Below are 12,697 nucleotides of genomic sequence, written 5' to 3' on the forward strand. Positions count from 1 at the left end.
GTTTTTAAGATATTGCTTTCGTTATAGGTGCAAGGATACTTTTATTTGTGCACAATATATGTGACCAGCGCCCTCAAAAAGAGCGTAAAGTCGCAAGTTGGTGGTTTCAAGACCTTTCAATTGTTGAGTTGCTGTTCTTTGTTTGAAGACACTTGTGTAGTCAGTGGTATGTCCTTTGCGAATGGGGACATTATTTGCTGTACTCTGTATTCAATTCTGCCCTCATTCACAAAGGACATACCACTGCCAATACAGGTGTCTTCAAACAAAGAACATCAACTCAACAGTTGGAAAGTCAAAACTCCCATCTTGTGATTTTGTGCTCATTTCATGGGAGCAGCTAGTCACATATATTATTATTATTATTATTATTATATATTATATATTTTATTATCATTATCATCATCATCATCATTATCATTTTTATTATCATCATCATTATCATTATCATTTTTATTATCATCATTATTATCATTATCATTTTTATTATCATTATCATCATTATCATTATCATTTTTATTATCATTATCATTATCATTTTTATTATCATTATCATTATCATTTTTATTATCATAATTATTATCATTATCATTTTTATTATCATCATTATTATCATTATCATTTTTATTATCATCATTATCATTTATATATATCATCATTTTTATTATCATCATTATCATTTTTATTATCATCATTATCATTTTTATTATCATCATTATCATCATTATCATTTTTATTATCATCATTATTATCATTATCATCATTATTATCATTATCATTATCATTATCATTATCATTATCATTTTTATTATCATCATTATTATCATTATCATTTTTATTATCATTATTATCATTATCATTATTATTATCATTATCATTTTTATTATCATTATCATCATTATCATTATCATTTTTATTATCATTATCATCATTATCATTATCATTTTTATTATCATTATCATTATCATTTTTATTATCATTATTATTATCATTATCATTTTTATTATCATCATTATTATCATTATCATTTTTATTATCATCATTATTATCATTATCATTATCGTTTTTATTATCATTATCATTATCATTATCATTATTATTACCTGGAAATCCTGTGATTTGAGCGCCACATGTTCCACACCAATAGGGGCCACGGGTTTGACCATGGGCGGCTGATCATCTCCAAACAAGGACGCTGTTTCACTCATATCCATTGATATAACACTCCCAACATCACCAAGTGGGTCATAGAAACCTATATAATGAAATAAGAGGGCGGTCATTATTTATGCCAAGGTGGGTAGAGAGGCTGTTTCACTCATATCCATTGATAAACACTCCCCACATTACCAAGTGGGTCATAGAAGCCTGTATAGTGATATACGAGGGTGGTCATAATTTATGCCAGGGGGGTGGTAGGAGGCTTTTTCGCTCATATCCATTGATATAACACTCGATCCCTTGTTACCAAGTGGGTCATAGAAGCGTGTATAATCAAATGAAATAAGAGGGCGGTCATTATTTATGTCAGGGGATGGGGAGGCTGTTTCACTCATATCCATTGATATAATACTCCCTACATGTACACCAATGAGTGGATCATAGAAACCTGTAGAGTAAAATAAGAGGGCGGTCATTATTTTTGTGTCTCGCATTGTCTTACACTGCTAGGAAGAAGCACATAGGCTGCCTTATTCTTCAAAAAAAAATGAAATGTGGTACGTAATATTGCTCTTTAACACCAAAATGACCTATTTAAGAACAAACTTCTTTCTCTCTTTTTATACATTGTACGTAATTGTTGACTTACATTAGCGCACTTACAATATGCATATAATAGGGTAGGTTTGCAATATCAGAACAAGATCAATCAAAAACTAACAAACCCCACCCCCAAAGAGCTAAACTTTTAAAGTTGGTACTGTCTATAAGCACCTATCTTTTCCATGTAAAATACTGTAAGTCAAGTACCATTGAGGCCTGTTGACCTTGACCTATTTTGGTGCATTACCAAGGTAACAAAACATCCTAGCTTGTGCAACCCTATCTGTACTTGAATTGTTATATCAAAAAGAATATTTTGCTTAGTTATGAAATAAACATAATTTGCAAGAGGTAGCTTTTGTCACTATCGACCCATGTTGAACTGGATTTGCAAATCAGTACAGACTACAGAAAATTGAAATGGAAGAAATGCATTGTGGGGAGTGTGAGATATATTCACTGCATTCAACTAATATAGTGCGCTTTGGGTCAAGTCATTTCATTCTCAACTTGAAAAACGAATGGAACATGTTCAAAGTAAAAGGAGCGTCATTTCATGAAATGATGTATCATGTTGCAAAGGATTCTGGGAAGGGTAAGATATCTTCCATGGGTTGAATATGATAAACACACTCACTCACCTGTGTCTTCTTTCACATCCTGCTCCCCTCCTGGTGGTAGGAGAAACTCATCCTCATCATCTTTTTTCTTCCTCTTTTTACCAAGTTTCATCAAAGATTTCATTTTGACTCTACTCTTACTGCAACGGCAAAAAGAATTGGTAAAATAATGTCATATTCACATCCCCCCTCTTGTCCCCATGTGGGATGCTGGCTACCCTGATATGCAAGATTTTTTAGGCCTTTGTACTTTGTAGCCCTAACTGAACACAAGGGTTTTTTGCTATCGGAAGGGAAAGAAGAAACAAAAAAGGAGAGAAGATGAAGCAAGAAGTCACTTGGTACCCCCGGGATTCGAACCTCAGACCGAATACCGACATGTAGATATGGAGGTTACGCTGCCCTGGGCAGTGATTCCCTGGGTATATATGACTCAGGCTGATTGCGTCATCAAGTCGTGAACATGGGATGCATGCACGAGCAGTGGTTTTAATAGCGAGATTAAGTAAGATCTGGTTCAGTTATGGACAATGTTCATAAATTTCATCCACTCTTGAAAGAGCTGTTCACTATGCAGACCTGAAGACTGCCCCTTGTCAACAAGTGGTGGCTCTGAAAAGGACCATTCAATTCACTGCAGCTGAAAACTGCCCCTTGTCAACATAGAACAAGCAGACCTATCTGATTCTCGATGTCCATTTCTTGACTAAAATAAACCTTGATTTTGAAATCCTGACACGATATAATACAGTAATACACCCAACGGTTGGTTATGCCTGTTTTCTTACCTTTTTGTTGATGCAAGACTCATCTTTGATTCCGATAATTTCTTGGAGGACGGAACTAATCTTCCATGATCTGTTGTATCGCCTCCTCTCTCATCAAAATCATCGTCATCGTACATGAGATTCTCAACACCGCGCTTTTGTGGTTTGGAGAAGCTTTCTTCAGTCCATTCCATGGCTAGGCCTTCGGGAGACTCATAACGAACTTCAAATGTAATTGCGATCTATAAAAAGAAAAAAGCACAGTGATTTATAGTGCGCTACGCACAGTCACAACGCCTAGACGTTGATTCACAAGCCTCAGCACACTTAACAGGTTGTTGCTGACCACTATGGCCTCACATCATTCAATAAACCAAGCAACTACACAGGTTCAGCTCCCCTAGTTTTGCACAGGTTACAATGAGACAATTACCAGTAAGTTCCTTGTCCAGGGAATTTAAATTAACTCAATTTTCACACGAGAGCGTACTAACCACTGCTAGGGTTCAAGCCCGCAACCTCTCATACCATAGTCGAACGCCTTATTGATTGAGCTATAATGAAAGACAAAGATAAAGACAATTTATCGCGTCTGACATCACCTGTCAATCAAACTCGAGCACGGTTTGTTTACAAGTGTCGTGATGATGACTTGCTGAACACGGATTTATAACCGGGCGCCTTATTGTTAATTTTGCACCTTTCGACATGCAAACCATCTCAAAAGTTAGGTATTTATAGTAGGAAACTTTCTTTGGTGAAGGCACCATGTCCACAATGCCTAGAAAAGCTGCTTTTTGCCTTGTAAAAGTAACGTAATTTTTCGCCATTTGCTGCTATTCCTTTTCTCCGATCAGCACCAGATAGATCGGTCTTCCTTTTCTGGCAGCTGATTAACCTGTGTAAACCAATCAAGGATCGTAATTGACAGTGACATCAGGCGCGATAAATTGTTTTATCTCTGTCTTTAATTATAACTTGACTGCAGAAGAATCAAAAATGTTTTCTTAGTTCATCTAGAAAGTTGTAAAAATAAAATTGGTACTGTACACAAAACAATTAAGATTGTCAGACTACACTTAAACAAAGGAAAAATAAGCAGGCTCTCAGGCTCTATTTGTCCACCAGTTACCATGAAACAGCTCCCGGTTAACATGAACAGGAGCTACTTTACTGTTATGCTAAAACTGTCTCCTTGCTAAAAGTTTCAGTATGTCTCATAATGGGCTATTCCATTTAAAATCCACACTACCCCTGTGGAAGATTTAGCTAAAGTCTTCCACAGAGGGAGTATCAATTTCAAGTAGAATAGACAGTTGGGCAACTTCCATTTGAAATACTCACTCCAGTTGTGGAAGATATAGGTAAAGCTATAATACAAGGGGAGTATCGGTTTCAGAATGATTAACCCTGACCAATTACATTTGAAAAACATACTCCCCCTGTGGAAGATATTTCCAAAATCTTCCACAGGGGTAGTATGGATTTCAAATGGAACAGCCCTTCTTCTTAGCGTGTCCAAGCGCTTGAGGGTCAAATGCGCCAAGCCAATAGCTGACGAGTGATGACGAGCAGAATCGTTGAATTCAGCTAGGTCCTCATGTGTGCAGTGTTGCCCCAACTGTGGACAGACCAGCAAGCAGATGTTCGCAGTAGTGCGTTTTATCTCTATCTTGGTTGCTCGCAAGTACATGTAGCTCCAGCTTTCCACAAAATCTACCTCAAATGGGCTTTCACAAATGTACAACCCGATTCAAACCTTGCTTTATTTTTCCCTACAAAATTGCTGCAGTATGTACACATACCCACCCAAGCAATGCTTAAACATGTCCACTCTCCCTGGCCACATTGTCAGAAATGTACGCAATTAATAACATACATTGCATTTGCTTCGTGTTTCAGGTGGGCTTGACCAAAATCAATGGAGTTGACACAAACCGCAGGTGTTAGACACCGATTATTATGACATCAATAAAGCAAAACAAGTGTATACATACATAATTTACACATTCATCTGTTTTTGGTGCATATTAGTTTTTTGCTGAAAAAAAGGGGAAAAATCCCAGTGATTTATAGTGTACAGGCATTTAAACAAACAAGCGGTCAGCACACTTAAGGTAGCTGTGTACTCTCAGACATGCATGTAGTAAAAGTGCAATAACTTTGTAATTATTCACGCAAGACATATAAAAGTATACATTTTTATAAAGGCAAGACATCAATGAATCTTAATTAATATAAATATAGATTTGGTGTAAAAACAACAATTATTAAGAAAATCACAAAAAAGTGAGTTTTTGGCAATATTTGTTTGGTACATCATAACAAAAAAACACTCTTTCCAAAATATAATTTTGTTTTTATCTCAATCTTGAGGCTCCATTCCAAAATTTTTTTTGATATTGACCTTATTTTTTGAGATACTGATCATATATAAGGCATCAAAATGAACTTTTTAAAGTTCACAAATTATGCCTATTTGCACAAAATGATGCCTAAAATCGGAAATAGACCAAAATATAAAAAAATGAGAAAACCGTTTCTTGAGTTGATCATGCTTTTTACAATGATCATATTTGCTTACCTATAGATGCTGTATTTATTAAGTTATCGTGTACCTAAATCGTCATTTTACTGAGAAAATGAACATTGAAATAATGGCCATTGAAGTTTAAAGTGGTCACATTTTGCACCTTCATCGAATCTCACAGAAGAATGCGGCAGTTTTCGTTTTTCTACCTTACATTACGTGAACATTGGGCAAATCCACAGCCCCTTGAGAAGTTTGATAAAAATCCATTCATAACTTGATATTAAATTGGGGGAGAGAACTAAAAACCTACATTTTATGAGCTAAAAAAAGTAATCAATATATCGTAACGCACCGCATCGCACAGCAATTATGGCATAGTATGAAACGGACCTTTAGTCTTTATAGTTATCTTTAAAACAAAATAGGATAATAATGCATGTGAAGGGTTTTTGCAGATCACATATAAATACTTACATTTGTGAGTGTATTGTTAGCATCCAGTAGTGACTCTGTGATTTCCAGATGATTCTGTTTAAGTAGCTGTTGTAGCACCATATTAAAAGTTCCTATTATTCTGTAAAAAATCAAAGGTGAAATAGAGTTATATTTTAAACTGTTGCGATTTGGTAGTTCACAGCATCTTGCAAATGGTACGAGCTTTGGCAAAAAAATTGCATTGATCATTTCATAGCGAGCATGTAGAAGAATTCAAATATCACAGATATACTTTTGTAGGTCCTGTGGTTCTTGAAATTATGTTGTAAAGAGCGGCTGAAACAACAACACTTAAAATTGTTAAGCGTACAAAACTCATTGAGAACAATAAACCAAGCAAGTTTTCAAAGTATGAATTGTAGAATGAACTGTTGCAAAACATAAAAATGTTATTTTTCAATAATATATGATTTAAATAATGAATATTGTTTTGGTTTTTTTTGGTTGCTTCGACCAACATTACCTAGTCTACCCGTAAGTAATTTGCACTATCAACAGGTGCGATGACACTTGACCATTGCAATGTGTTGCTTATATGAATACTACACAAAAATAAGACCTACATGAATATGGTAATAATGCAGCTAAAAACATTGGGAGTAACTATAGAAATACCGTAAAAATTTGCCTAATGGCCAGAGGAGGAAATGCCACCAGTCAGAACTCTTCCCCACCCCCAGTTGCCCCCTCCAGTAAAATCCAAAATTACAAAAAACTTTTTCCAGCAATTTTGGTGATTTTGCCTCCGCCCCCATTCACTATATCCCCCACAAAAAATTCCTGGTGCCACCACTGCTAATGGAGGAGGCCTGTTTTTTGTTGTTGTTCTGAGAGGTATGCAACCTCTAATTATGTCTAATGATCACAAAACCTTCCAAAAGTGTTTCTTATAAAATATATAGCAAGGGTATAGAAAACATATCAACTTCCTAGACATGTTTTTTGAAAAGTTTTCAGAATTTCAAAAAATAAAAATGTAATTGAGGAAACCTCAAAAAGGAAGCGGGAGGGAATGTGAAACATGCTAATTTTTTTACTTGGCCTTATGACTATTTTTTTCAGTATTTCATATAAAATCAGATCTAATGACATAAATTATTTTTAAAATTGAGAAAAATAGATACATCAGTCCTTTCATGATCAAACTTTCATATACAGACAACACATGTGCACAATTATCATGTATGTAAACTTGTCTATACAGTAGATCAGATTGAATTTGAATTATAGAGTTACATAATTCATTGTTGACAAAATTTAGCAAGGACACTTTCTCTGATGTTTGATAATAGAAATCGGGCATTGAACTGCAATCAAATGCATCAATATTATGATTGCTCAGTGACCCTAAGACTATGACACACAAATTACTGCAAGGATCATTGAATATCTGTTTGACATTGTGTCAATACATTATGACTGCACAATCTGCTTAAAGGAAGTGTCCGGCAATCACAACATTATGCCTTATATGTTAGAAAAAAAATTATCAAGCACGAATCACATGGTTTTATTTAAAACAAAGTCATATTAACCATAAAAACGAATAAAAACAACAATCTCTCAACACGCGATATTCAAAATTCCGGCGCCAAAATTTTCTAGAGCAGTGACGTCATAGTTATTTGTGCTCAAATGTCGTCAGGCTTCATTGAATTATTAGGACGTCATTGCTCTAGACAATCTCGGCGTGGGAATTTTGAATATCGCGTGCTGAGAGATGGCTGTTTTTATTCGTTTATGTGGTTTTATGACTTTGTTTTAAATAAAACCATGTGATTCATGCTTGATAATTATTTTTCTAACATATAAGACATAATGTTGTGATTGCCGGACACTTCCTTTAATATAAGATCTTGCTTGCTTCATGGAAATTGGTTGTAATACATGTTCACCTGATTTCTCCGATTTTGACACACAAATTTCTGCAAGGATCACCATATATCTGTTTGATGTGAACTGGTCATCTAACAGCATTTCTGATTGGTTGATAACTTGAAATGCTCATTTCAATAGCCAATTATGACTAGACTTTAAACTATTTATAGTTAAAATTGCATTTGCAGATGATCTTATTAATACCCTTCTTGATTGGTTCAAAATTGGACAGACAATATTCATTTTGGCCAATCGACAGGTAGTTCTCAGGGGGTTTAAAAGATCTTGCTTGGTTCATGGAAATTGGTTGTTCTTACATGTTCACCTGATTGACATTACACATATAGCACCAATGGACTAGTTTTACTTTTCCTCATAAACCTTGAGACACCAAGCTAAATTAGACTTCGGTAAACTTCAATCAGAGCAGCAACATGATTACCACAATTAAGTACTTTGGTTTTCTTTCTTATTTTCAATTATCAATTCACAGAGAAAATATCTTACACTTCCCACAATTCTGTCAGCTCAAATATCTATTGATATAGCCTTGATTTATACTCTGGTCTTGTTCTGAGTTCACAGAACTTATTTACCATTATTTTTAACTTAGCATAAATGTCAGATTCATTTTGCTTGTCCCAGGAGCAAACTGCCTGTCCAAAATGACAGGTGGACGAGTGGCTAGCTAACACCCTGGAGCATGATCATTGTTTATGCCAGTCACTTACTTGTTAGTGAGAATTTTATTGAATGTGAAGAGTGAGATTTCCACCATCTCATGGTCTTCAATTGCACTGCCCAGTCGCCATTCAAACGCCTGCAAAGGTAAGTAACGTGTAAAACATTTAAAATTATTTAATAGTTCTCCAATCAACAATAATAGTAACTCCTTGATACTTTGTAAGTATTACATGTGTGGGACTTCATCAGAAAGTGACAGTGGAGCAGTAAAGTTTGGTCACATGACGGGGGGGGTGCTCACTTCAATATGAAATGCAAGCTTTGCGGTTTTGGCATAAGAGTGCAACACACGTGCAAAGCACACCTTAAATCGCCTACATGTACCTGGGTGCGACTTATAGCTCAACTAAGGGCTCATATTGAAATACCCTACCACGTTTTCACACAGAAAGAAGGCAGGATTCCCTCGCTAAGCTGGCGCGCCTCAGGAAAGCTCGGTCATAAAGCGGATGGATTATATGCATCAGTGATACACCCTGCCCAGGATTTTAACAAAAGAAGGCTAGCACAGGAAAGCTGCAGGATGGCGCACACCTTCCTGTGTAAGGGAATTTCAATATGAGCCCTAATACAAATCTGCCAGATCCTTATAGCTTCTTCACAAGTGCAATTAATAAGTTGAGGAGCAAGTCGAGGAGCTCCGGAGTGATTGAGCTCCTAAACAATAAAGGTCTGTTGACCCATACAATGTAGATCAAAATTACCAAATGCACCTGAACATTTATACCTAAGCTAGAAAAATTTTGAAATCATATCGCCTATCGAAATTAAGTACTCTCTGCATAACCATTAAATTCTGCCCACTTACAATATGCCTTAGCTTGCAATGAACTTTAACATACATGTAAGTCAACAGTTATATTATATCTGGCTCACTTGGTTTGCATGCTTGTCAATTAACATCTTACATGCATCAATGATTTGTACAAATAAGCATTTTCAAAAATTCTGTATACTTGGTAGTATATAAAGTCAAATGAAAATGCTGCTATGCTAAAAGCATATGAACCCATCAAGTATTTTGTATTTGAGTACTGTATCAAAAAATAACAATGATTTGAGGACTTTTAACCAACAAAAATAAATTGTTTGCTTGTCCATAGTTTGGTCGGTTGGTTGGGAAAAGTTTTTTTTCTTTATAGGCCTATCTTTTTTTTTTCAAGTACCGAAAATATAATGTGAAGTACTTGTTTCCACCAAAGACAAATTCAAAGCAAACCTAATTTTATTTGTATACGTCTGGCAGACTTAAAATACTGCATTTTTAAGTTCAACAATGTTTTACTTATAGATGCTGATGCGGGAAATGTTTTTTTTTAAATCTTTCGACAGCCATAGTGTTACTGTCTATGATTAAAACAAATTACATAATATAAATGATGGCTGATTTTATGATATAAAATTTGTTAACACCAAAAAGGACAGAACAAAACGAACACAGACAACAATGAAACAGACAAAAGGACAAGTTTCCCATGTTATTTTCATTAGGTGCAGAATGTGAAAAAAAAAAAAGTTTAAAAGAGAGGAAATGCAAATAAAAATAGGTTGGCAGGCAAAGTGACCTCAATCCTCATTAAGGTCAAACGTAAATTTCTTTAAATGTTTGCCCAAAATACCTTTACCTTCTGCAATCATAAAAGCTTGGAAACTGGGAGAAGTCTTTAGAAATTTACATCTATGAATATAAAACTTCAAACATAATACTAGAAATTTGATTACAATTCTGTGCTCAGAATCATAAACATTAATCCCAAACATTTTTTGGTAGTTAGAAATTGTAATATTATCACCAGTTTTGCTTTCAATAAATTGGGTCAGACTGTTCCACAAGCATTTGATTTTATCACAATCACAAAATAAATGCACCAAGGATTCCTCAGAATTGCAGGAAATGGTATTTTACAACATTTCTTTTATATCTTCACTTTTTGGACGAAAAGTGACATCACTTTTAGGGGTAATTGTATAAAAAAACCTTTTTCAAAAAAAAAGTTTTACGGTCGAGACTGCCGAGACGGTCGGTCGGGCGAGGACAAGCAAACATTTTTTTTGCCCAATCAAGTTATTAGATATTCACGTCTGGCTGTTAACAATGTTAACGTGGTAATAGGTCTATGGATTGCCTCCAAATAGGTCTATGGATTGACTCATAAATTCATCAATTTTAAAAATAACTTCACCAATTTTGATAATAACTTTCAAAAAAAAGTTTAAAATATCAAAAATCATCAAATCATGCAAACTGGATCAAATGTGTTTATCTTGCTTTTTGCTCATTTCAGATTTTCTTTATTGTAAAAATTCTTATCTAATTTCACTTGTTTTGCAAGCTTGTTCTTGAATTAATATAATATAAAGCCCCATAAAGCCTGTATATATTTGATCAAACCTCTTCATTGCCTTCAAACGTTTGTCTGCTTTTTTTTCTTTTCATAATTAAAAAAATTTCTCAAATTTTTAAATATTTTTACCAAATTTGAATGATGAAACAACAACATACATTGTACATCACAAATTGTATGTACCCACATGTTGCACTGGGTTTATAAACTACGCAGTACTTTGACAACCATAAAAAAAAAAAAAAAATTATTTCCAATATGCATGGGCAGACTAGTCATAAACATCTGTTTGGATTGAATCAGAGTTATTTTTGTTCAGCGATGCATAACTAATCAAGGCTATACCACTTCTGATAACTGCAATGGTATACATGTAATGGTACAAAACTCATCTGCCTGGCCTTGTTTGGTATAAATTTTATTTACTCTGTATAAAATGTCAAATGACACAACGACAAGGTTCCTTGATTTTATATAGGCCTATATCACATGATTTTTTTCCCAAAAATCACAGATTTAAATCAACTTTTTCATTTAGGCCAAAAAAAAATGGTTGTGTTGCCCTCAAGTGGGAAAATGGGAAAGTTGGGTCAGACGGTCGGATTTCTTTTCTTTTTTTAACCTTTAGTTTTTCAAAATCCCCTAAAATATTAAATGCTTCTTCAGTTAGGGGACATTTGTCAATTTTGACTTCTGGATACCTGTAAACATCAATTAAAGACTAGTATTTCAATAAAATATTAATTTTAAGTGAAAAACATTGATTTTTTTGAACAAATCTGTAAAAATCATCATTAAAAAAAGAGGGCAACACAACAATTTTTTTTTGGCCTTATTACCATTTTTGATAAATATAAGTTCAGTTCTTTCTTAAATTGACTGTTTTACTTCATTTAATACTTCTTCAACTTTTGGATATAATTAAATTACCTGTATGATGTCATTGTATCTATAGCTAAAAATGCATCTTCAAGGTGCAGAATTCAACAGGTTTTTTCATTTTTGGGATTTTTATAGGTATGAAACTAAACAGAGCTGGAGCAAAGAGATTCATTTGGTAGTTATATGTTGAGATCATAAACTGGTTAATTATGCTAGCTGAATCCAATAAATATTACTCATGGAACTGAGCTTTCACCATCTTGGCTGATGGCTTTAATCACAGATGAACTGGTCCACTGCTTTTCCCGCGAAACTTGGTTGCTAATGACGCACCCTCGTTACCCGCATCCTTGTTACATTGCTGTTTGTAATTGTGTTTTCCCTTCCCTGAGATCGGTATGGACCTCAGGTCTTGGGGGTTGTATATTTTTCTTCTTTTGGTTAATAAAACCCTTAATCCCTAATTCTAATCTTAACACTTACCAATATCCTAATCCATACCTTTATATCCTAACCCTAATCCTAATACTTACCCTTATCCTAACCCTTAATCCCTAATCCTAACCCGAATGTCCCATATTATCCTAATCCTAACCCTTAATCCCTAATTCTAACCATAATTCTTTCCCTTATCCCAATCCTAACCCTTAAATTCTAACTCTAATCCTA

General features: G+C 34.5%; 1 protein-coding gene across 1 annotated transcript in view; it reads right to left on the reverse strand.

Moving 5' to 3' along the window:
• Positions 1–12,697, reverse strand: part of LOC140138798 (otoferlin-like) — a 181,328-nt gene that overhangs the window by 152,435 nt on the left and 16,196 nt on the right. Inside the window, 5 exon segments of the mRNA XM_072160570.1 lie at positions 1,104–1,255; positions 2,406–2,524; positions 3,173–3,393; positions 6,159–6,258; positions 8,789–8,877. Of these exon segments, the coding sequence (XP_072016671.1) occupies positions 1,104–1,255; positions 2,406–2,524; positions 3,173–3,393; positions 6,159–6,258; positions 8,789–8,877 (681 nt within the window).

This window comes from Amphiura filiformis, chromosome 18 (assembly GCF_039555335.1).
Source record: "Amphiura filiformis chromosome 18, Afil_fr2py, whole genome shotgun sequence".
NCBI lineage: Eukaryota > Metazoa > Echinodermata > Ophiuroidea > Amphilepidida > Amphiuridae > Amphiura > Amphiura filiformis.